The following is a 26,047-nucleotide window of genomic DNA, read 5'->3' as shown; positions in this document are numbered from 1 at the left end:
GTACAACTTATTGTAACCTATGAATAAGTAATAGTGACTAATTCAATAGATACTTGTCAATACTGTATAATACTCCTGAAATACTAATATCCAATCAATAAGTATGCCTACTAGTATTTAATAGACAGTTATTTACACTGAAAAAGATACTAGTTGGATAATTGTTATTACTAACAATTAACAATTAAAAGTTGCTATGGAAGCCAGTCCCTGCCACCAGGTAAATAAAATAAAGGTAACTGCTACCTTTTTTCCCTTGCAAATCTCATTTTTTATCTTAGAATTTTCTCAGATATAAACTCGCAAATTTTCTCAGATATAAACTCGCAAATTTGCAGATTCTGACCGTTTTTTCATAATTCTGAGGTCATATCTCTGAGTTTACTTTCTCTCGGAATTACAAATTTATAACTCGTATTTTTTTTTTCATTCTTTCTTTTTTTCATCATGGCGGAAACAAGTTTCCACAAAGTAGCACACTAGTATCATAAAACATAGGGATAATGTTTCAACGGCTTGCCATAAGTTAGCGGCCTCTAAATGCCCCTCATAGGGGTATGTCAAAAAAGCACGCAAACGGGGCGGATGATGCTGGGTTCACCCGAGTGCATTGATTTCTCCGAAGTCTAATGCACTCAGAGAGTGGTAGTTTTGCGCGAGATGCTAAGAGTAATGCCATATTCTGCCTTTATTCCTCGAGCTCCAGTTTGTACCTTTTTCCCAATTCAAGTGGTGAAATCCACGGAATGTTCCATTAACAGGAACAGCTGATGATCATGCCGCACCGAATATGGGAGAGATGTGCAGGATTACAAGGAGAAATGTCCGCGATTGAGATGCTCACAAATTAACAATCAGGTAACGCACGCGCCTGAGTCTTCGCGTTGATGGCGTGGATTTCCGTGGGTTTTCGCGGTCTTGAATGCATCGCACATAGGTATCGGCGTGTTTTTATGCGTTGTCCCCCTAAAGCCTTGAGCCCCTCCTTGTTTTGTTGCTGTAATGCTGTAATGTTTACATTGGATTGGAAGTGCATGGATGGATGGGACGCGGGTTTGCTTGTCTCGCGCTTGCCTCAGATGTGCGTGATCGTGTGCACGCGCAGCGCATGTTAAGCAAGAATCTGATTTATTTTAGTTATTTTCCCGTGAGTTAAACACTAGCAAGGAAGGTTGCATTGCGGCGTTTTCTCTGCAGTGAAGAGGCCCTTTGAAAATGCTGCAAAAATTATTCCGACCTATGCGTACTCAGACGAATTAAACGCAAAGATTACTGTAAAGAAAAACAAATGCTACACACAGCCCTCATCGTTCTCATACAGTCTGCTTCATGCATTATGTATTTCCTAGAGCAAGTAAAATCCGTATTTTTTAAGATTTCAGTTCATGAACTTGAAAAGTGCATTGAATAAAGAAGATGTTACTTTGACCGCCCCTCGAGTAAAGAAGCTTTTATGTGTTTCTGTCCGCCGGCTCGCCATTTGGCGCAAGGCTTATGTAACAGACTGGGCTGTGTCACACTGTCTCTGATGGAGAGGCGGATGAGAAATGCTAGAGAGAACACAGTTAGATGCTCTCAAACATGATGTTCTTTCCTGCTTTTCATTTAGTCCACAATAATAACAACAACACAAATATTGATAATAATTATTAATATAATAAATAAAATTGTTTTTACTATTATTATACCATAATTAAAAAACAATGCTTTGCAATGACACTTTATATCATACATGAATGTACTTAATAAAATCACAAAAAACAACTTGAACATGAAAACTTAAGCATTTTACTCTGATTACCCTTCAATTTTATTTTGCAATAATCACCATCTTCAGAATAATTGTATTGTAGGCTAAAATAACATTTTTTTAAATATATGTTAAACTTTGTAGTAAGATGATGAAAAAGTTATCTTAATATAATAATGTAGTAATTTGTATAAGATGATGAAAAAGTTAACTTTGTATAATAATGTAGTAATTTGCATTTTGCAGTGGTTTAGCAAATTACTCCGAACTATTCTGTAGAAACTATAAATCCTATATTTTACTCTTTCTTGTTTCCATTTATAAATGCTATGAAACATGAACATACAGGAGATGGTCAGTTTTTCTAGAAGAAAGCAAGAGCCATGAGTTACCTTTGTGGGTAATCAGAAGTTCATAAAAAAAAAAAAAAAAAAAAAAAAAACCTCCAGGTTTCACATTTGCATGAAAGTAACTAAATTATGACAGAAATATAATGTTATATTATTCTATATGACTGATCAATATAATATATTCATCATTTTGTGTTAAAGCATTCATTTTGTTCTTTTAAGCTATGGAAAACAAAAATATATGTAATAACTATATTATGATGTTTTTATAAATAAATCTGTAGAAATTTGCCTCTAAATATTTATTTTTATATCATATTGTTTTATTGCATAAGGACGTGTGAATATAAGAACTGGTGCCCTTATTGATTTTTCTCACTTTTTGGACCACTTAAAGGGGTCTGCACTTGTTTTTAGTAAAGAGGAAGTGTGAAAACATCCTTAAAGTTGGCATCAGGTTGGAGCGATCCGACCAAACATCAGCATCTAAAAAGTGACTGGCTGTCTGTCTATTGCGTGGTAGTTTTTAGAGGAAGAAGGCGTGACTATACAGGCACACAACCACCACAACAATATTGAACTGCACCCATGTTACAGACCAAACCCATTTCGAATGCATCGGACATAATAATAAAGGAAACAACAAGTGCACGCTATAACAAGTTTGTTGGAGATAAGTTAGCCTATCTGATGCTAGGCAGCAGAGGAATATGCATTTTCTCTTTCAATGCTGAAGAAGATCAACGCCTGTTCAACAATAACAAACAAGCTCGTGGACGTGAACTAGGAAACGGACGATGCCTGTGTGTTAACCATGACCGTCTGCTAGTTTTCCCGGACGATTTCTTTTGGATTAGGTTGTAAAACCACCAAACGAGACATACGGCATCGATTTAGTCGCCAAAAAGCAGCGCTTGGACGAGTCGGAAACTCGCGCGCCATTGAAAACAAGTAAGCTCGGTTGGTGCTATCATACTTTGCTTATTGGACACAAAGCTGTCCTATTCCTCCTAAATAAAAATGAAACCACTCTTGGTAGTTAGATGTTTGCATTCATGACGTGCAGACTTTCTAAACGTGGCGTTGAAGCTAAACGGTGTTTGTTTTTGTCAGCGGTGCATCCCTGCATTTCCTGTTCAGGGCTTCATCTGCTCGGGCGGTGTGCTAGCGATAGCAGCTAAGGGCTTGGAAGGTGCATGCGATTTGTTTAATCATTTTTATGTTTTGTACAAACTCCGTGTAGCATTGAGAACGTGTTTAAAGAGCATGAGGGCAACTGCGGATGTTTGCACTAGCCCAGCGCGCGTCTGTAAAACTTCGGCCTCGCGACTCTTTGTGCTATTGTTGATGTCCACTGCTGGGCCACGGTGACACTTTTAAGTGTTTAATTCATGGGAAATGTGCACAGTTCTTATTTGAAGCATGCATAATGTTTCAATCATACCCACAAGCCCTTTCGAGTGATTATTTTTGATAAAGTGAGGCATGCGAGGTTTGGTGGCACTCCTTTGTTATTGCTTTGTCTGTGTGAAAGCACATGGCCCTCCACGCTTTTGTTGTTGAAGTTACAGCTCCCCCTCTTTGTGGCAAATCAACCCAGTCTTTCCATTAATGACCTTCCAGTAATGACATTTTCCATTCCACGGTTTACGCTTCCAGTTTGTAAGTATTTGGTATCTGTTTAATAATTTTACACATGGCACTGTACGTTTGAATGTCATGTGATGCACGATAAGAAGTTTATGTGCTTGTGGGCATTATTGCACACTCCACTAATTTTTATAAGAGAAAAGTAATAAAATTTACTTGAAATCTGTGTGTGTGTGTGTGTGTGTGTGTATATATATATATATATATGCGTTTCAACGTTTGTCTTAATGTAACACTTACCTAAAACAAATCTTGGTTTGTATAATTTCAGCTTCCCCAGTCTCCTTGTACTTCAAAGATTAGACATAATGAAATCATAATCTCAATCCATAAATTAATACACAACAGGTCATAATTGTGGTGCTGTGTTAATTCTATGACACTGTTCGTCTCAAATTCAAAATGAAAAATAACTATTTTTCATTTTAAATCAGAAATAACCACTAGCCCACACACATAAATCATGGTCAGTCATTTTTTAGGAATAATTCACCAGAAATTTGCCCCCTTTTTTTTTTTTATCTATTTTGAGAAATTTTAAAGAATGCAAATACTTATATTTTCCATACAACAGATGTTTATAGTGACCATAACTGACAGAAGGCTCCAAAAAGCACCTTACAAGTCATTTTCACTAAAAATTGGTTCTCAAAATCATTTGACATGCATTGCTTGTGATACAGGCTAAAACAAAAGGTTCTGTGACCAAAATATAAATGCATTTTTTTTTCTCCATGCAACACATGGTGATCACTGGCTGTCAGAGTCAGTTGCAGTTATATATATATATATATATATCTATATATAATATATATATATATATATATATATATATATATTATATAATATATATATATAAATTTTATTTATTTATTTTTTTTGCTTAAAAATAATAATAATTGTATGTGAGGTTGGGGTTTTAACCAGGTCCCCCCTGCATGTACCACAAGACTACTTTGCCTCATGTTTTGAAAGCCTGTGATTGTCACTAATGCTAAATGATGTACAGTGTAACCTATTTGAGAGTACTATATTTGAATTTAAACATGGCAGATTTAAAGGTATTTAGTAAATAATAAAACTTTAAGCATGTTCCTTACTCAAAGCTGTTGGAAGTCATGAGAACTACTTTTATGGGGTCCTTTGTGGAGCTTGACAGACATGGTTTGTTTGAACTGTCAGTGAATTGGGAAAAAACAGTGAGAACAAAAAATAAGTTGAAATGCACAATAAATGACTACAAAGGGTTGTGCTGATTTTCTTTAAATCATTATTCAATTCACAAATCTAGAATTTCTTCTGTTTTAAACAGAGTTCCGACAATCTGAGGCTGTTAGACACAAGTGCCTCTTGCACTACTGGTCTCCCCACCCCAGGCAGGTGTGACTCGTTCGTACGACGTCACAAATGCGACCATGGGAAGTAGCAGTGAGTAGGCGGCCATCAACAGCCCCCTTAAACCAGAGGAGGGTCGTCGGGGAGCCTTGCATCACCCCTCTGCACCTCAGGAGAAGGTGAGGCGGCTGTCCTCATTTTGAGTCAACAAAAAACATCTGCAAAGTATCTACTTACAATCTGTGTGCGTTCATGTCCTAGTCCTCCAGTACGACGTCAGTGGGGACAGCGGGATAGACCTACTGTGCACACTTCCCTTCATCAGGATGAGAACTTTCACCACCCTGTCTTCTCCCAGCATCAGCAGATTCATTTAGATGAGTCCAGGCAATATAGCCACACCAGTGCACCTCCACGCATGCTGCATACTGCCACACAACCCCCCCAACAGAGCTCCATCATGGTGGATCTTCACGAACAGGTATTAGGTGGTGTTCTCCATTAGAAACAATAGTTTCCTGTTCCCTATATAATGTGCTATTTGACGTTTACTATATTTAATATATGAATATATGAATATGTTTAGTATATGAAGAATAAAGTTATAAAAAAGTAATATCAGTATAAATAAAATACTAAAATCAAACGGATGGATTTTTTGCTGTTTTTTTTTTAGGCTACAGTTGAGCATTCATATTATATTTATATATTTTCATTTCGGCCTTGAGAATGTAAAAATAAATACATTTGTAAAAATATCAATGTAAATGTATAAAAACTATTAAATCAAACATTTTTGACTATTTTTTGTTGTTGTTGTTACTTAGGCTCTATTGGCCATTTATATTTGCATTTCAGCCCTTTAATATGTATAAAAATATAAATTTAAATTGATAAAAAATATAAAATAATTTTTAATGGATTTTTCTCAATTTTACTTGGGCTACAATCGGGTGTTTATATTTGCATTTCAGGCCTTGATTATAAAAATAAATATTTTTTTGAAAAGTATAAAAAAGTCAGTTTTAAATGTATAAAAAATATAAAATATTTTGAAATTTTAATTGCTACTTAGGCTACAATTGGACTTTTATGTTTGTTTCAGGCCTTTAATAAATATAAAAATAAATACATTTAGTTACAAATACAAATAATAATAAAATAAATAAATGTATTAAAATAAGTGTCAAACTTTTAGTTGTTACTTGGGTTTCAGTTGGGCAATTTGCATTTCAGGCCTTTTAATAAATGTAAATTTAGAAAAAGTATTAAAAACAAATTCTTAAGAGAACTATGGGACTGAACCCTAAACCAAAATGCAGAACATGAAAGTTGAACATTCATGAGCCAGATTAAAGCATAAGCTGGTAGTTTTGAGACCACTAGCATATAGGCAATAATTGTATTTACTCAGACTTTGATGTGAAAGTGATATGTGTAGACTTAGACTGCTGTGATTATGAACATCAGAAGTAGTGGTTGTTGTTTTTTTTTTGAACATGTAACCTGAACTTTTTGTGTTGCGTTGTGTTTAATGCATCAAGGATCAGTTCCGATATCTTACACAGTTACAACGGTGACGACCCATGGTTTTCCCATCCACACCGGGCAACCTATCCCAGCCTGCAATGCTCAGCAGCTCCCAGCATGCTCGGTAATGTTCAGCGGACAGCTCTCTCTGCTCTGCTGCCTTCCTCCTCCAGTGAGTTTGAAAAGGAAGAGCTGGAATGTCAGTGAAGTTTGTGTAGAGCACACCTAACATGTCCCATCGCTCCAGCTTTACTTTAGCCGATGTATGTGTCTCCCAGGCAGCCATTATGCCCACCTGTCCTCTTAGCCAAAGATACTCTATTATGAGTGTTGTTCTGTATGTCCCTCTCATGCTTACACATTAGGCATTGGTAGACAACTACATTCCACTTTCTGATTTTCATTTAGGCTTTTCCTGTGTCTCTAGAATGCGTAATGACCTTCTTATGATGCAACTTTCAAGGGGCAATGTGCAACCCCCTTAGTTTTTGCTTGTATGGCCACTGCAAATGTCTGGGGTATTTTATCTTTGACATGGATAGCAAAGGTGTACTTTCTGCTAAATTAATCATCTGCTCAAGTCATTGCATTTGTGTCAACATTCCCACCTCTGTATTTTTTCTGTGGCCACGGTGATGTACAGTTGACAGTGTCTTATATTGTGTTATATTTTTATTATTAATGCTTTTATTATTTCTATTATATAAAATTATTATACAAAAATGAAAAAAAAAAAATCATAGTTTTCCCCATCCATACACTAATACTTTTGCAATGGTTTAGCGGATTTCTAAATAAAATAGTGCAGAATAATGAAAATGTTAGATATGCTTTACACAGAGTATGTTAGCATAGCATGTTGCCTTCCCAGTATTAACAGTAATTTCTTAAACTACACAGCAATTCCGTATTCAAATGCCCTTTTTCCATTTCTTCATGAATGTATCTGTGGTTAGTGACACTTTGTTGTCTGCTGTTTCTTTTTCTGTTTGTCTGCAGCTCATTCAGGCCTGCACCATGCAGCATCTGCCTGTGTCCTATCAGGCATTTCCACCATTGATCTCCAGTGAGCATTTTATCCTGCACCCCAGTCCACCAGTGCCACCCCACCAGCCTCCTCATCTGCCTCCACTCAACCAGTTTGTCCCCATACAGCCCCAGCACCCGCGCATGGTGAGTGCAGATCATATATGAATGCTACTTAATGTTCTTTTCTATCCAAATTATTTTGAAAGGAATGTCATATTTTTATAAATGTATTGGGCTGTTAAAAAAAAAAAAAAAAAAAAAAAAAATAATATATATATATATATATATATATATATATATATATATATATATATATATATATATATATATATATATATATAATATATATATATATATATATATATATATATATATATATATATATATATATATATATATATATATATATATATATATATATATATATATGTATATGTGTGTATGTATGTGTATATATATATATAATATATATATATATATATATATATATATATATATATATATATATATATATATACATACACACACACACTCTCACACAACCACAAATATAGCATTTAAAAGAATATTACATAGACATATTTCACTATAATTAAAGATGTATAAATATATAAAAATTACCTTTTATATGATTTTTAAAATTTGCTCAAAAGAAAACTTTTGTGCATTTCATGTAAATTTTGTTGACAACATGGGTGGGTGGCATGATGAGTAATTTTATAGCAAGATAGCTGTACATGTAGTGATGCAATTATTACAGTAGTAATACAGTATACAGTAGTAATACAAAATACAGTAGTAATTTTTAATGGAAATTCAGCACAAAAACATTTTAGTCATAGTGCTGTTTTTTTATTTAAAAAAACGTAAATGTAACGAATAGTTCTTTTACTGGAAATTCAATATAAAAAAACACAAAAAAACCAAACATTTTTTAATAGTAGTAGTGCTGTTCTTTTATATAATAAACCAATCAATGTAATTTGAGTTTCCCTCTTTTGATTATTTATAATTAAATTAGTTTTTAACTTGACAAATATAAACTAAAAGATAGGCTTGTTCTAAATAAATTAATAAGTCTTCCTTTCATGCAAAATAATTTTCACATTATGTACTACTTTAGTTAAAAACAAGATTCAAAACCATACATGCATTAATGTGATTGGATAGAGTAATATGTGTAATGTCATTACCATTCAGACAGTGTAATTAGTAAAGCAATCCCATTACAATGTAGAGGAAACAATTAGTCATGAGTAACAGATTAGTCCCCACAACTGATTGTACTCTTAATAAATTATTAAAAAAATAAATGTTGAATACTGCTGCAAACAAAATGAATTCTTTCTAAAATAGCACATGATTTTATGGTATTAATAATAGTCATAATTGTATGCTAGAGGTATGTCTTCTATACTTGTGTGTTCAGCCTCTGCAGAGGGTAGAGAATGAAGTGGATCTGCGAGGAGACCAGCATCCGTTAGGAACATTCTCTTATCCTCCAGCCCACCATCCACCAGCAATGACCCCCTCCGTGCCCCTCCAGTACCTCCCCCAGGAGCCCCTCCATCAAGAGCTACCCTACGGAGTGGTGAGATGTCTTTGCTTTTGAATGTCAACAAAGCATATAAATTACTGTAATCAAGTCAAAAAAAAAAGATATACTGATTCAAATGAACAGCCTTTGCATAAACAGGTAATGACATCAAGCAAAAAAGTCTTCACAAACTTTTTTGATGTTGACTCGACAAAGTTATGTCAAAGTAAAATAAGTTTTTAAAAATTCTTTGTCTAATGTTGGCCTTGTACACAATATGTACAAGATGGATCAATAGCTTTGTGTTTACATTTGAACTGTTTGACCGTTGACATTTGGAGAAATATTGGATTTATGATTGTGTGCTGCAGAAAAACTGTAAGTTCAACCAATTAGCTAAAATTAAGCTTTGTATGTCAGAAAATTGTGTTGAAATACTGAACATAGCTCAAAGCTCTAGAAAGAAAATAGTCATTATAAGCCTATGGGAAATGGGGAACCTGAGTCAGAACAGTTTTAAAGACTGCATCTAGTTTGGTCAACATGAAAGTAAAGTTGGCCCCATTTATGCACTTAAAATATGTTACTCGTCTTATTGTAGGTGTGGTTAAATGGTAGAATTAAACAACTTTGCCTTTATATTGATGTCATTTAAAATGCACAGGCTATTGGATAATACGTCTTCATTTTTCTTTTTTTCTAAATTGCCTAAATTGGCCTGGTGTTGGCTTTGGCTTTGTTTTCCTACTGAAATGCTCTCTACAGTCCTCATACATTATATGTACGCATATTTGCATTTCTTTGACCATTCTCTCTGTAGATCCCATCTGCTCACTTTTCAGTCATCAAGTATGAAAACAATAGGAAAACAAAGCCAAAACCCAGACATTTAAGGCAAATTAGAAATCCGTTCCAGGACATGTCCAGAAAAAGAAGGATGTATGGTCATCCAGTTGGATAAAATTAATCAATTGGCAAATAGCCGCAGTTCTACTCTTTTCAGGAAATCAACCCACAAGTGGCTTATTTCTATCCTTTTTGTATAGTAAACAGGAATAAGCGAAAGTGTATTTTGCACACTTCATCTTTAGTCTCAGGTTGCTCCAGGGAGATTGTCTTTGTAGTAAAAAATCCTGCCAAAGTAGCTTTGGATGAGAATTGTAAAATGAATAATAATAATGAAAAGGTTTTCCTCATGCGTTGTCATCTGTTTTCTTAGCCATATCCACACATGCTGCCGAGGCGTATAACTGGACAGAGGTACCGATTACAGCAGCCTCTGCCTCCCCCGCCCCCTCCACCGCCCTACTACCCCGGCTTCTTACCATACTTCCTGTGAGAGTCTCTTTTACTCTTTACACACATTTTGCTGTATGAATGTTTCACATTCTAATAATGGACATTGGAAGGTTATGACTTTATAAAGCCTTTGGTATATTTTTGTACTATAGTGAAAGAAAAGGTTGTTTGCATAGAGTGTATGCTAATGTTTTATGTGTTTGTGAAACAGCTCGATGCTTCCTGTGCCTCCAACTGCTGTGGGACCTGCTATCAGTCTGGATTTGGATGTAGATGATGTGGAGATGGAGAACTATGAGGTAAATAGAGAAAGCTGACAAAAGGTTAACTTTACTGAATGAGCGAGTTACTTTATAGAATTAAAGCTAATTTTGGAACAGTGATTGTGTCACAATCTTGTTACTGTTTGGGTGAAGAGTTTTGAATATCTTTTTTTTTTTTTCTCAGGCATTATTAAACCTTGCTGAGAGACTTGGAGAAGCGAAACCTCGAGGACTGACGAAAGCTGATATAGAGCAACTTCCGTCCTACAGGTTCAATTTAGAAAACCACCAATCTGAGCAAACTCTGTAAGTGTCTTTATAATATTGAAGGTTTGATTGTGACTTGGTATTGATGTACTGTGATCTTTCATTTTCTTACAGGTGTGTTGTATGCTTTAGTGATTTTGAGTCAAGGCAGCTACTTCGAGTATTACCCTGCAACCATGAATTTCATGCAAAATGTGTGGACAAATGGTTAAAGGTAAGTGATGTTTTAATGCACAAAATCTGCAATAACTAACAGCAAAACATTGTAATATTAGTGTTCTGACCAATATAAATGCTTATGTAGACTATTGTTTAAATGTATGGGATCAGTAAGATTTTTGACAATTTTACAATGATGTCTCTTATGCTCATCAGTGTTGCATTTATTTGATCAAAAATACAGGAAAAATAGTAATATTTTGAAAAGAAAAAACATTTTCTGTTTGAATAGATTTTAAAGTGTAATTTATTCCTGTGATGGCAAAGCGATCCTTCAGAAATCAGTTTAATGTGCTGATTTAGTGCTCAAGAAACTTTTCTTATTATTATCAATATTGAAAATATTTATTATAGTTGCTGCTTAATTTTTTGTGGAAACCAAGATTTTTTTTTTTTTTTTTTTTTTGAGGATTCTTTGATGAAAAGAAAGTCTGAAAGAAAGCATAGAAATTTTACAGTGAAAAAGTCTTCACTCTCACTTAAAAAAATAATTATGCATCCTTGCTGGACAGAAGTATTAATTTCTTAAAAAAAAAAAAATTATCTGTAGAGTATGTTCATAATTTATGATAATTGCTAAAATTAAATGAAAAGATGTAAATCAATATGTACTCTTAATATGTAATATTTAGTAACTTGATTACATTTATTTACAAATTTACTAAAAAATGAAGTCATTTGTTTTTATGCTGTCTTTAATTGGATAGGCAGCCGATGTATAGATCCATCAAAAATGTATGGAAACATCACTGGCTTGCAGAAATTAATTGGAAATATGTCTTGCAGACCAATCGCACCTGTCCAATCTGTCGAGCCGACGCGTCTGAAGTTCACCGCGATGTGGAATGAGTTCAGGTTTTTGTCCTTCACTGGAAAACAGCACAAATCCTTGAGTGTGTTCTGTGAGTGGGGACACCTGATCTCCAGCCAAACGCAAATCTACCCCCACCCCGCTCCCAACCCCACCTCTACAATAAGCAATCTCAGAATTTGTACGGAAACTGTTTGACCTCTGCTGTGCGTCATTTTGTGAGTTTCATGAAAGCTACTGCCGCCTATAGCCACTTCCGAGTTCTGGAATTATTATATATATTTTTTTGGTTCTTTTCATCTTTCTTTTTCATTAACCTGCCCTTGTTTCGCAGATTCCAAAGATAACCTGTAATACGTGTTGTGTTGGCATATTCGTTTACGCAATTGAATATTCTATAGTTGTTTGATCACAGATAATTAAAAGCGTGCTTTAGTGTCATTAGGGACTGCGGGAGTGGGCCTGGATGATGGTGGTTTTTGGCTTTACTGTGCAATCAGACAAGTTCGTAGGACGCGGCCGCTCCGCCAGTGAACGACCATCATAGATGCATGTCTGTATAAGTGATGGGCTGAGGGACTTGTTAATAATCTCTGTTTTGCAATAATGTATTGATCATTTGAATATCTTAATCCCGATTCTCTTTTATCTGCGAATGCTGTTGTGAAGGTGTGACTTTCAGTGGTTCACAGTTCCAAGGCCTGAGGTTAAAGAGGGAAACGTAGACAAAAAGGACTGCGAAACGACAGCCATGAATCCATCGGGAAAACTCCCGCTGGGCTTTCACCACAGTCGTAGAGACATTGTGAAGCTGTGGCGTTTTCGCTTTTGCTGTTTGCTGGCAAGGCCAATGGGACTGGCCCATGAGAACACAGGGACGAGGACAGCACACTGCCTCTGCCAGCTCCCACCTGGCTGCACTGCACAACCACCCATCGATTCTGGACCGGCCCTCTTCATCCCGCTCCCTCACACTCAGCTGTGGAACTCTTTCTCGGCTAGATCCAGGAGAACATCTCACGGGCCTCACACGGACTGTTCTTTTAGACTAGCAATATTTGAATTAACGAGCTCCACCACATTTCAGCCTCAAGAGGAAAGTCGGGACGGTCTCCGTCTTGCCATTTTCACACCCGTTGCATTTCCGACGGAGGCCAAGGAGCTCGCATTTGCCTGTCCAGAATGACTTTTTGGGAAAGGGTGGAACACTTTGCAGAAAGCAATACGTGCAATGAGTGTGTGAAGTGAACGCAACGTTTGACCTGATTTTGGAGGACTGGGCTTTTTGTTTTTCCTCATTCGTGAGCCAAATAATCAATATACTCTGTAAGATTTTAGCTCTGCCTTCTCAAGACCTTGACAAGCACAAACCTGTTACTAATCTTCAGACATCATTTGTCAGTTCCTCTTTTTTTTTTTTAAGTGGTCTTATTTATTTCTTTCTTTCGAGAGAGTTTTTGAAGGATTTGGTTGGAATACTGAAACATCTTTAGTGCGTTTTAGTTTGCCTCCCGTTGTCAGGTCTCAGGCCATGTTCACAGTGTAAAGTGATGTGAAAGAAAAAACATTGTATGCATAGCCTTGGTGTGAAAGGTTGCAAATTATCGTCTTGTTTTTAAGACAAAAGAATGTTTAAACCCTCTGTATTTCTAGTTACTCCCTCTCCTGTGCGCCACTTGACTGTAGTCGTTCCACGAAGATCCCAGATAGGATTCGAAACGGCAGAGATGGAGTTTTAGGGTCGTTTAAAGAAAAAAAAAATGCACTGTAAAATGTTTAACTCGTGGTTCACTCGATTCCAAAAACAAACCTGAACTTTGTTTGGGGGAAAACTATGAACTATTTGGGATTTTTTTTTTTTTTTTTTTTTTGTCCCTAAGTACTTTAATTATAGGACTTTTAAATATATATATATATATATAATATATATATATATATATATATATATATATATATATATATATATATATATATATATATAATATATATATATATATATTCATGAGGCGTTTGTCCACTGAATAGTCATTGTAACTCAATAGACACACTGGCTTTCTCGGGTAAAGGGAGAATGTGAGAATCTTGTGTTTGCGTGCCAGGTTTTAAAAAAAGCCATTGTAATGAATTTAATCCACACTTTTGATAAGTAATCTATGTATACATATCTGTTCACTGGCATATATTTTGAGTATAACGGAGAAAAAAAAAAATCACTCAGGGCCTCTCTGTAATTGAAAAATAAAGGAAAACAGTCCATTTCAAATGGGATTGATGCCATGGAGATATATTTGGGTATTCTGGGTTGTTTTCCTCAGGCCATGCTTATTTTAAATGTAATCAACTGAACTAATATTCCTTTTATAAATAGTGGTGTATATTATTCCATTATAAGACTGGCATGCAAAGAAAAAAAAAAAGATGAAGTGTCATGTTGTATCGAGTGAGAATAGGCTTTTCGTCACTGCAGCCGATCATTAGCGTATGTTACTCGAACCTGTTTTCCAGCTGTTGCGTTTTTCCGTGTTCTTGTACTTGAACCACACATAAAGGTTGTAATCCCGTTGAAAAACGTGCCACGGTGCACACTGTCCTACCTAGACCACTTTCAAGACTATTCTTACAGTGTCTGCATGATTTAAGGATTAAAATAAATAAGAAAAAAAAAAGGTCAAATAAAAAATGAAATCTGTATTTTCAATGAAAGATATCTAGACGGGTGGGCAAGTATTTAATTGTGCACAATATGCATGCATGTCTAACCAGCTCCCAACTGGTTTTTAGGTAGATCTAGTTGGCTTTGGGTTCTGGGTGTAGGGGACTTTCTGCTCAGCTGATAACTGCCATGCACTGTACTGCACACATTTGTAATAGAACCGAATGACTACAAGATTTTATTGTGCTTGTACTTGCAAAAGAATAATATTATAGGACATTTAAAATAACGTTAAGCTTGATGCCAGTGGGAAGTCAGTGGAAAAATGTGATTTTGATAGGCTCCTCACCACATTTGTGCTTCTATCGTTGCCTCAGTTACTGACACACTTGCCTGGAATCTAGATAATGGAAAGCCATATAGTAAAAAAGGTGCTAGATATTCTATATTTAGGTGTAATGCTACATTCACATAAGAGAATGCAATAGTTTGTTATGGGTCTCTATTCATACAGCATGCAGTGCTACTAGTACCCTCACGGTGGTCAGAAACAGTTAATAACATTATCAACAGGGGTTTCAATTAAGAAAACAAAAAAGAAAGAAAACTATTTAGCTTTACTTGTGTGTGCTGGTAGACCATTTTAAAGAATACTATTGTTTTACCGCCCAAGCGATCAGATTCAATACATCTGCCTTAAATCAAAGTAGTAGGAGGTTTCGTGTTATCACTCATTCACCAAAACGGTCAGAAATATATGTACCTGTTGTACGGTTCTCTCTACCTTGAGCATCTGTAACTGTTATGGTTTAAAAATAAGTTGTTGATATACACACAAGCACTTTTGCTTGAGGTAACTGGCTGTGGGCTATTTCTAATATATCCTTATTTAGATTTATAAAGGAAGTTTTCATAATAACCAAGGTTCCTTAAAGACCTCAGTGTTACCTGTATTGAATTACTAAAAAGAAAAGAAAAAAAAAGAAACCTATGAGTTATGAAATAAATAGAATCTTGTAGTCTTTCTGTGATTCAACTAATAAATAATCTCACAGCTTGTGTGGTGGAAAATTGTGTTCCAATAAGCAGCTAAATACTTTAGGATTTGTGATTTGTTGATTGCTCCATAGACGCCACTGATTGTTTACCAATGATTTCTTGCTGTGGTGGGATAGTGGATTGTTTACTGTTCTATTCTCCTCCTGGCCTTCAGGGGTCAGTCATTGCCTGAACTCCAGACTACCCAGCCAACAACAGGGCCAGGGGCATGTGTTCTGTATTAGGAAGATATTTTGCTTTGGTACTTGCACATTTACAGTTACCTCATTTTTGCCATGTTTGTATTTGGGAAAAAAATAAAAAAAATAAATAAAAAAGCTAATATATATATATTATATATAGGAAATGGTTCTTAATGCTATAATTTTTTCATTCCATTGGAATCATTGTTTGTAGCATTTAACATATAACTAGTAATAGTTTATTATAAATACATCTGTATACTGATTGAAATTTTTAAGATTTGTACTTTTTTTAAATGAAAGTTGCAAGTTCTGCTTTACTGAGTAGTGCAATCATATTTTTTTTTTATTGTGGCTGATTGGAGAGGGTTGTTCACTAATAAATGTGTGATGTATACTCATACTACACTGACTAAGGTAATCACTGCTTTTAACGTATTGCACACTACAGATGTGCTGCAGTTCAGTTACTTTGCTGAGGGTTTCTGTGTCTCAAGAGTTAAAAGGTGAATCTCATAAAGAATGTTTAGGTCATATTTCCCCATTTAATCAAAAGCAATAAACCATAATCTGTTTATACAGCATATTAATTTTAATGTGGATGTAAAAACAAAAAAACAAAAACAAATTGTGTTAAATTATAAATTTAGACCTAGTGATGCCAAGTGTATTCCCAACATATAATTTATAGGTCAGTATCTGCCTCTTTTGTTGTTAAATTCATTTTAGGAAGAAATTGGACATTAATTGTTTCCTTTATATATATATATATATATATATATATATATATATATATATATATATATAGTATCTTCTAGGAACATCCATTGATTACTGCAAAAAATGTTAAAAAGTAAAAAAAAATATATATATATATATATATATATATATATATATATATATATATATATATATATATATTTAGGAAAATTTTTTACTACTGAAGTTACTTTGAATTGTGCAGTGAATTCTGTTTCAGACCACACACACACAAACGTTGTGGAATATTACCCAAATAGTCATTCAAATTCTGGTTATTATCTAACCAGCATCCCATAGGTCCCTCCTTTTAATTATAAAAAATATAAGTGCTTATTTAATTTTTTAATCAAACAGTATACATTTATCTATAGCAGATTTCAAAATGAACATTCATACAATACATTATACATCACTGTACATTTTGTTGCCTAAACTCACCTCTAGTATACAAAAACAAAGTAAAGTATAGAATTAAAATATCAGCCATATTGGCTAGAATAACAATGTATCCCTATTTAGGATTTTATTTATTTATTGCATTGAGGCATTATTATCAATTCATATTCTCAATGGTCATCATTGCTATGATACAGTAATATAAATCAACCAGTCTGGCGTGATTTATTAATTACAATCAGAATAAAGGCAGTATAACAAATACTACCATGGTGTATAAATACTGTACATTTTTTCTACATTAAAATTATGTGAAAATGTCACAATGCATAAAAAAATGAATTGTCCTAATGGACAGAATCTAGATTAAGTGAAATGTGACCCATCTTCTGACCAGCTTTATGAGATTCACACTAACAGTTTAAACTCACATTCAAACAGACTTAATGCTATAAAACAAGGTAATCTAGGTTACTGCCTCTCCAATTACTTTATGAAATTTTGCCATGAATGTTTTAAGTCATTATTTAGTGCCATATTTTATTTCCACATACCTACAAAAATATTACAATAGCCATGGCTTCAGGTTTGTGCAGCAGGCTGCAATGCGAATGTTGAACAAGCTCGAACCAAAACATTGTTAGTCAAACCACAACAACATTTTAAAATGTTTAATTTAGAATTGGAAAATTACATCTTTACATGACCAGACCCATCAGATGGACGACAGGCAACATAGGCATCTATGAATTACCACAGGCACACTATGGGCAGACTTGCACTATACTCTATGTAGACAAAGCCACATGGAAAAGCTGTGGCCTTTAGTTTTCTTATTGGAAATTCACTTGAACCGCAAGCAGCCCATCGGATCCTTTGCCGACAACCCTCTTTTGGTCGTTAGATGAGATACATTATATGGTCGACTTTGATTTGCATTAAAAAAAGAAAAGAAAAAGAAAAAGAAAACAGTTGTGGCTTCCAGGCTTGTCCTTAAATATCTAGGTCATATATTTACAGGGCTGTTCACCTTGCACTCATTTTACGGAACAAAACTTCACTGCAGGGATGGATGGGTTATTTTTTTCTTTTCTTTTTAAATTCAGTAAAAGGTTTGTCTCAGTGACCCCTCGTCCAGGCCATCAAACAGAAGAACAAACTGGAGGGGAGGCGGGACTTGAGTGGTGAGCAGGGGGTTAGCTAAATGTCAATCGTCTGTAAGGTCCTGCACAAAGAGGACTTCTGACCGGCTCAGACCGGCCTCCCTCAGAGTGGGGGGATTGGGCTGCTCTTCCGTCGGCAGGCAAGGCAGGACCCGACGTGGGAAATTCGTTACTATTTGGAATTTCTCAGGGGTCTCTTTCAATGAAAACAGGAAGTCGTGTATTACCTAAAAGGAGGAAAAAGAAGTTTTAGATACTGGTTTTCAGTTCAAAATTAAAAACACAGTTTTTTTTTTAATATAAGGCATTATATATATAATACAATAAAAGTCTAAGCTTTGTTTTCCCCCAAACATCAGCGTTAAAACTCTGAAAACAGAGTGTCTCATGAGCCTGTTTTCTTATCTTTAACAACAGACACTGATATCATACTGTTATGGTACTCAACACTGTACAAACGATAAAAGAAAAAAAAAAGAAGGATGAAGGGTGTTTACCGTCAATGACTGGCTGAAGAGGAATCGCCGCTCCACGCGGGTATCGTTGGGCAATTTGAACACTATTTTGACACTGTCTGGGTCGTCCAGGGGCGGCTCAGGAGGAAGAAATTCAGACTTGCGCTCCTTCTCTTCTTCCAGTGTCTGTAATTATATAATCATTAGGAAGTCATTAAATTACCCCTATTATGCCATTTTTACGGTTCCTAATATTGTTTTGGGAGTCTCCTACAATAGGATTACATGCATGCAAGGTCATAAAACGCTTTCGTTTTCTCAAATTATACATGTAATATCACCTCATTTTCCAGCGATTCTCAAACAATTCGTTCAAAGCTGTTCAAAGATTCAGTCTCTCTAAACCCCTCCTTTCCGTGAGCCTGCTCTGCTCTGATTGGTCAGATGGCCCAATCTGTTGTGATTGGTCTACCGTGTGCAGCGCATGTCGGAAACGATACGACCATTGCCATAGTTGTGTATTTTGAATGCTTGATAGAAAATATAAACATCTATTATTTATCATACTTGTGATTCAGCGGAGCAGAATAAACAGGATACTGTGCCATACTTCAACAGTAAACGTTTTGTGAATCCCGCGTTGGACTCCACAATATTTTAATTTTTTTTTAACTCCCAGAGATTACTTTTGTCACAGACAGTATAACTTTTTACTGCTATCAAATTTTTTGTTGATTTAATTTCTATTTAAATTTGATTGTTATTTCACTGTGATCAGTTACTTGAATTAATTATGTATATCCTGTAATTCAATTTATTTATTTTTTTTTTTAAAGATTGACAGCAATGGTAATTGTCAAGTTCATTTTTAAATGTATTTTTCTTTACATAATAGCAAATTACTTAAATTACTTACTCTTCGTCTCTTCTCTTCGGCAAGGATGCTCTGGCGTTCCTTCTCCTCCTCTTGACGTTTCTGCTCTTGTTCTTCTCTTTTCTTTCTGTCTTTTTCCTGGTCTGCACGGAGGGATGCCAGATAAGCTTCATCTTGCTGCTGCCTCAGTACCTGCGTCTGATTCCTCTCCTCCCTAGAGTTAGATAGACAGACAGACAGATAAATAAATTATGTTCAATATAGTTTCTTTTTAATGTTGTAATTAAATGCCCTCCACACATCTGGGTGAGTTTTAATTCTTCAGAAAGCAAATGACGTAATCTTACCGCTCTAGTCGTTCTGACATGAGATATGTCTGGTTTGCCTCCATGATGAAGGTCAGCTGGTTGATAAGATCCTCAGGCTGGATCAGCCCCTCCAGTCTCCCAACAACTGTCATTTTGCGGTCCTTCAGCATGATCATAGCCAGGAAGGGATAGGTGTTCTCACGCAGGGCCTGAGAGACTGAACACACAACATAGAGACAAGATAATGATCTCACATCTCGTGAGATAACGACGACGCCACAACAACATTCAGAAAGGGATTAATCAAGAGACTGGGAGGTGAAGTTGATGGGAAGCTGGTTACCTCGGTAACCCTCTGGCTTGCTGGTGGAACAGGCCCAAAACAGCATCCTTGTGTTAATGAAGGTCAGTACCTCTTCTGAACATAATGTGGTTCTAAGAGAGACAGACAGAAAAGAGGTCTAGTTATGAGATCAGAAGCTCACCAGATGTAAATGTGAATAGAGAAGAACATCCAACTTAAAACCTACCGGCAGAACTCATCTGTGTCCTGGTGATCTTCTCCATGAAGATAAACTAACAAGAAGCGAAGTTCTCGCTTGGCATCATTCAGAGCCTAGAAGAAAAAAAACATTAAGAACATTCTTGGATTTACTTAACGCAAGATGTTTCAGTCTTCAGATGTCTTGCCTGGTAAATGAGTCAAATATGTGTAAAAGTTAGATGTTCTTAAACTTTTATTCGATACATTAGTTCATTTTGTTCCATTAATTTGATTTTTTCTATATTGACATACCTGGCTATATGTTCCCTGGTAGAATACAGGATGTGATCGACCGTATTTCTCCTCAAAACTCTGAATAAAGGACATGACATCACCAACAGGATCTGTGACACGGCCCCTTGGATCTGGTCGAATGAATCTCAGGGCGAATCTGAAGAATTCAGGACAGGAAGAAACATCAGTGGAAAGTCTAGTTACTACTGTAGTGTGAAATATAAGAAGTTTATATTAGATTAGTTTAACTGCTTTAATACCTGAATATGTCCAGAATTGTATAATACGTAAACCTGAAGGGAAGCATTATCAAGTAGTAACTCCAACCTAATAAGCCCTGTAACAGAGAGAGAGAAAAAATATATATACAAGTGGTTTATTTAATATTTATAGAGGACCATGTTGCAATATCTGTCATAGTGCTGCATACCCTCAACTGTCTGCATGTCATAGCAGGTCGGAACCAGAATCTTTCCTTGGCATTTTAGTATTTACCACAGCTACATAAAAATGTTTTAAGCATTTATAATTATTGTAAACACTAGTACAAAGATATGAGCACTGGGAATAAAGGAAAAAAACAAACAACACAGAACATAAAAATCCGAAAGACCCTCTTACTCTAGGCTGTGGCCTTGAGACAATATAGCTATACACTCTGTGGTCTGTTGTGTTGACCTGTAACGGTCTGGTGGGCGGCGGGTTGAAGACACTCGGAACTCCTTCTTGCTCATTTAGTCTGTCTTGTACTGCGGCCTGTAAAAAGATTTCCATTAACCCCAATAAGAAGAATAATGTTCCTAATACAAAAGGTTAAACCATACAAGAATGAAAGGATCCATTCATCTGGTTTACCAGCGCTCACCTCAATGTTCCAGTTGTGTTGTTCTAATGTGCGCCGACATTGGTCCATTGACTCCAAGCCTGTCAGGTCCTGAATAAGAACAACAAATCTCACGTTATTTGCAAACAAAGGAAAAGAGATGAAATCTATTGTCATAAGTTAAACAATACAAATGCTGTTGCATGGCAGATGTGTTATGAAATATGTGACCAGCTTTGCTAGAGAATGAAACATTTGGGAGGCAGTGTGTTTATAAAATTCAAGATTAAGTGAGTGTTTTCGAGATCAGTTATTATTCAAGGGCATATTTCTTTTATATTACTCTGACTATGACTCAGGAGTAGATGAGGAACAAGTTAACTTCTCTAGTGGTTGCTGCTACCAGTTTAAAACAAAACCAAAAAACAAACAAAAAAAATCCCCTAAAATGCATTAAGTTAAGTTATTGGCAGACTCGGGTGCAGATTAGCACTGTGCATCAAACCCTAGTAAACTGTCTATTTAGATGGCATTTTACGTAGCGTTCCGGACGACTAGCTGTTCTTCCTCCAGCCGTCAAAAAACCTGGAAAGCTATCTAACTAGACAACACTTTGGGCATCATATGCGCACTTTCCTCTAACCAAATCTGCTGTCTAGGTAGGCAGCTCTCTAGGTTTTTGAGACACAACCAATGTCTCGCTGCCTAACTGACAGCTGCCATTTCAACTAAAACAAAACACACTTGTATACACGAGAAAGTCTTTATGTGGGCATAAATCAAAAGGGTATTATTCATATTAAGTCTGTATTTATTAGATAAACTGAAGCTGGTGTCGGCTGAGTACAAACTAACGATCTTAACGGCAGTTAGCTCGCTGACTGGTCATTTATACTTAAAGCAGCTGAGCTGGACACTGCGAACACTATTTTTTCTGATAATTGAGTCTATAAAAGATCCAATCGGTATTTGTTAGCCAGACAATCTATTTGGTACCTGAAACTGGAGGAGTTTTTCAGTTTGAGCCTGAGATAATTCCTGTTCTTCTGGCGCCGCCATCTTACCTCGTCGAGCCCTAACAAAACGCGTTGACGTTTAAAGCGTGCTGACGTGACCAATACGTAAAACGTTGAGCCAACGCTTCTTTCTGTTTTGCGCCGCCTGCTGCGCAGGAGTCGTGTCGCGTAAGTTTACCTTCATTTGTTTTTTGTTTGTTTTTTTCAAAGAAAAAAGTGCAGCTAGTAACCATAATTAGATTATATGTGCTATTGCGGGTAAAATACATTATGTAGCCTATTGTGGTATTAGAAAAAAGATATTACAAAAAAAGGGTCTAAAATTAAATCGTTTTGTCATGTGATGCACAGCTGGCGGAAATGCCCTGTTATCTGTTTATTCCAATTCCTGTTAACAGAAGTTCTAAGCCCAATAAACACAAAATAAGAAGAAAAATAACTTCTAAGCAGAAAAATCAGTGCATTTTTATTTTATGTATTTGGGTTCCAGCACATGTTGGAGTTGAAGGAAATGAGAAGGCAGATAAGCATGCTAAGAATTCTTTGAACTTGATTCAGATGGGAATTGACAAAAAAATTAGTAAGGCAGAATCAAAAATAATAATTTGGAAAGCTCTTATAAATGCATGGCAGGAACTTTGGGAGGAGACTGGACGACATCTATATTGAATTCAAAGGGAAGCAGGAATACGTAACAATGACACTGAATTAAGAAGACGAGAAGAATCAGTAATAATTAGAATTAAAATAGGACATACTTCATCAAATGGAAATCTAAACAGAATCAAGAAACATCCGAATGGATTCTGCATGCATTGTGGGATTTTTGAAACTGTAGAGCATGTTGCATTGTAGAGCATATAACGACGAACGAGAAATGCTAGAAGCTAAAGTAATGGAAGAAAGTGGAAGCATGATTAGGAGATATATTAAGTGAGATAAAAAGGAATAAGAATATAAGATTTGCTTTGTTAAAATATATTAAATATACAGAAAATTATATATAAGAATATGATGTTTATTTATTTGTTTATTTATTTATTTATAACTATATACATATACAAGCATCGATGCTCTACACTCCAGTTCAGATGGTGGCGGTAATGCACTAATAAGCTAGGCAGCCAACCGCCAGTAAACAGAAGAAGAAGAAGAAGAAGAAGAAGAGGAAGAAGATCTAATCATGGCAACTGCAACGACCCCAGTTGGTCAAGATCAACCGACCAAAGCAGTTTCTCCCCCCGTCGTGTTTGATTTGTCTCAGCCTCCGGTTATCGAGGGATTCTCCCCGCTGCCAAGAGCGAAGGAGGAGAATTTTAAAGACAAATTCATCAGGAAGACCAAAGAGAATCCATTCGTCCCTATAGGTGAGTTACATAAAACAGTAAACACTGACTTACACAAGTACACCAAATACAGCTTCAGTTGATCTTCGTTAACGTACCAACAATACAATTAAACGCCGTTAAAGATCAAATTCAGAGAGCTTTGAATAAACTTAATGTATTAGTGCAATGCCATTGCATGGAAACCTCTTATGTCATGCATTTGAGATCAAGGTGATCATCTTGCAGTGACATATACTGTATATGCCATGTTCTATTAACCATGCAGCTGAGATTTACATTTTACACTGACAGAAGTTAAATGTGCAGAGTGTGACTTTCGTTTACCCCTGTCAATGTAACATATAGCAGTCGATACACGGAGTTCCCTGCTCTGTGCTTTGGAAGTTTTGCCATGCAAAGTCTTTGTTGTGTCAGAGCCAGAAGGGGAAAAAGGGATGAAATACAATAAACAATAACAGCAATACTCTTGCAACAATAAAATAACAACGATATATTTTAATATGAATGTATAGTACATTTTGGTACCTATAGCAAGTTAGAAAAAGTTTTCTATTATCAATTGCTTTTGTAACAATATTTTGCCGAACATGTACTGCTGTTCAAACGTTTAGGGCTGGTAAGTTTTTATTTATTTATTTAACTGTTTTTAATGTTTATTGAAGTCTCTTATACTCGTCAAGGCGACATTTATTTGATTAAAATATAGTGAAAATATATAGTAAAAAAAAAAACATTTATCAATGTCAAAAACAGTTCTGCTACTTAATATTAATGAATAGAAGGTTCAAAAGGACCGCATATATGTGGAATAGATTATTTGTATTATTTTTTTAATATATATTATATTGTCACTTTTGACCAAAAAAAAAACCCCTAACTGATCACAAACTTTTGAATGGTAGTGTTTTGAGTGGGCAGTAAGTGAATCAAATCACATTAAATCACAACGAGAATCCCTGAACACAGTGGATTTTCCACTAAACACACCCTTCTCTCCAGCTGTGGGGTTTGGATGTGACCCATACAGCAGTCCGGCTTGGCTTTACTCAAAATACAAACCATTAAAAACAGAAAAGCAAGACTGTTATGCCAGAAGAAATAAAAATACATTTGAATATTTTAACATCTTTAACAGAAAGATTCTATCAGAACAGACCCCTTGATAATGTGTAATGTATGGTAAATGCATAATTCTTGTTTTGTATAGTATAAGATTAGTAGAATAAGCTTGTGATTTTCCTCCTCAGGTTGTTTGGGAACAGCAGGAGCATTGATCTACGGCCTCAGTGCCTTCAGACGGGGCAAAACTCGACAGTCCCAGCTGCTAATGAGAGCCCGTATCTTCGCTCAAGGCTTCACCGTCGTTGCTATTATAGTGGGTGTAGCTGCCACAGCACTGAAGCCTAAGCAGTGAAGAGAAGACACCAGACCCTGTTTGACCAAACTGACAAGCGCCTTATATGGTCGATGGGTGAAATGTGATGTGAATATGGAATGAACTGAACATTAAATGGCAATTTTTCGCATTTGTATTTTCTTTACAGAAAAAGGTCCAGTGTAAGAACTCTTATTGTAGATCTACAGGTGGTAGACGGCACTATTAGCAAATTGTATCAATATGCCACACTTATACAAACATTTAAAGGTATAGTTCACCCCAAAATGAAAAATCTGTTTTACAATCATTAAGTGACCCTCAAGTTGTTCCAAACCTGAATGAGTTTAGAAGAACATATTTTGAAGAATGTTGGTAACCAAACAGTTGATGATAGCCATTGACTTTAATAGTATGGAGAAAAAAAAAATTATTATGGAAGTCAGTGGTTACTCATATTCTTTAAAATATCTTCTTTTGTGCTTAACATAAGAAAGAAACTCATACAGGTTTGGCACAACTTGAGGGTAAGTAAATGAGGATTTTCATTTTTGGGTTAAGTACCCCTTTATACCCACTATTTAATTTAAAGAGTCACAAAATTGTCTGGTTGACAGGCATAGTACCTGTTTTTCCATGTTGATGACCATTGCTTGAAACATTACAATGCACTTTTGTTTTTTTATTTAACCTACATTTTCTGTTAGTATTTAGAAGGACTACATAAGGTGCTGTGTATTTGCTAATGGGAATTGATAATGAGAATTAGTGATATTACATTTTAAAAAGTCACAATAAATATAGTCTGAATGCA

General features: G+C 35.6%; 3 protein-coding genes across 8 annotated transcripts; 2 read left to right on the top strand and 1 right to left on the bottom strand.

Moving 5' to 3' along the window:
* Window positions 1–565: 565 nt before the first annotated feature.
* On the top strand, window positions 566–14,954 carry LOC109101627 (RING finger protein 44). Of its 5 annotated transcripts, none has more exons than XM_042769985.1 (11): window positions 566–858; window positions 5,063–5,264; window positions 5,347–5,566; window positions 6,620–6,787; window positions 7,615–7,788; window positions 9,074–9,235; window positions 10,401–10,516; window positions 10,692–10,779; window positions 10,928–11,049; window positions 11,125–11,224; window positions 12,016–14,954. In XM_042769985.1, exons 2-11 carry the CDS (start codon window positions 5,158–5,160, stop codon window positions 12,076–12,078), a joined length of 1,320 nt encoding a protein of 439 aa, XP_042625919.1. In that variant the 5' UTR covers window positions 566–858; window positions 5,063–5,157; the 3' UTR covers window positions 12,079–14,954. The 5 variants fall into 5 exon arrangements, with proteins under 5 accessions (XP_042625919.1, XP_042625920.1, XP_042625918.1 ...); XM_042769986.1 differs by having other exon boundaries at window positions 566–937; XM_042769984.1 differs by lacking the exon at window positions 566–858 and adding an exon at window positions 2,338–3,051.
* Window positions 14,955–17,748: 2,794 nt separating this feature from the next.
* Window positions 17,749–22,637, bottom strand: faf2 (Fas associated factor family member 2). 2 transcript variants are annotated; one of them, XM_019115009.2, is made up of 11 exons: window positions 22,490–22,637; window positions 21,536–21,604; window positions 21,292–21,426; window positions 20,931–21,007; window positions 20,689–20,827; window positions 20,423–20,508; window positions 20,236–20,327; window positions 19,932–20,109; window positions 19,627–19,798; window positions 18,753–18,896; window positions 17,749–18,482 (listed from the first exon to the last, which is right to left on the bottom strand). In XM_019115009.2, exons 1-11 carry the CDS (start codon window positions 22,550–22,552, stop codon window positions 18,300–18,302), a joined length of 1,338 nt encoding a protein of 445 aa, XP_018970554.1. In that variant the 5' UTR covers window positions 22,553–22,637; the 3' UTR covers window positions 17,749–18,299. The 2 variants fall into 2 exon arrangements, with proteins under 2 accessions (XP_018970554.1, XP_042625917.1); XM_042769983.1 differs by having other exon boundaries at window positions 21,349–21,426.
* Window positions 22,638–23,628: 991 nt separating this feature from the next.
* LOC109101635 (HIG1 domain family member 2A-like) lies at window positions 23,629–26,047 on the top strand. The gene is made up of 2 exons (XM_019115024.2): window positions 23,629–23,876; window positions 25,106–26,047. Exons 1-2 carry the CDS (start codon window positions 23,693–23,695, stop codon window positions 25,270–25,272), a joined length of 351 nt encoding a protein of 116 aa, XP_018970569.1. The 5' UTR covers window positions 23,629–23,692; the 3' UTR covers window positions 25,273–26,047.

The sequence above is a fragment of the Cyprinus carpio genome, chromosome A14, assembly GCF_018340385.1.
Source record: "Cyprinus carpio isolate SPL01 chromosome A14, ASM1834038v1, whole genome shotgun sequence".
NCBI classification, from domain to species: domain Eukaryota; kingdom Metazoa; phylum Chordata; class Actinopteri; order Cypriniformes; family Cyprinidae; genus Cyprinus; species Cyprinus carpio.
The sequence above is the reverse complement of the archived record's forward strand: the minus strand, read 5'-3'. Positions and strand labels throughout refer to the sequence as shown.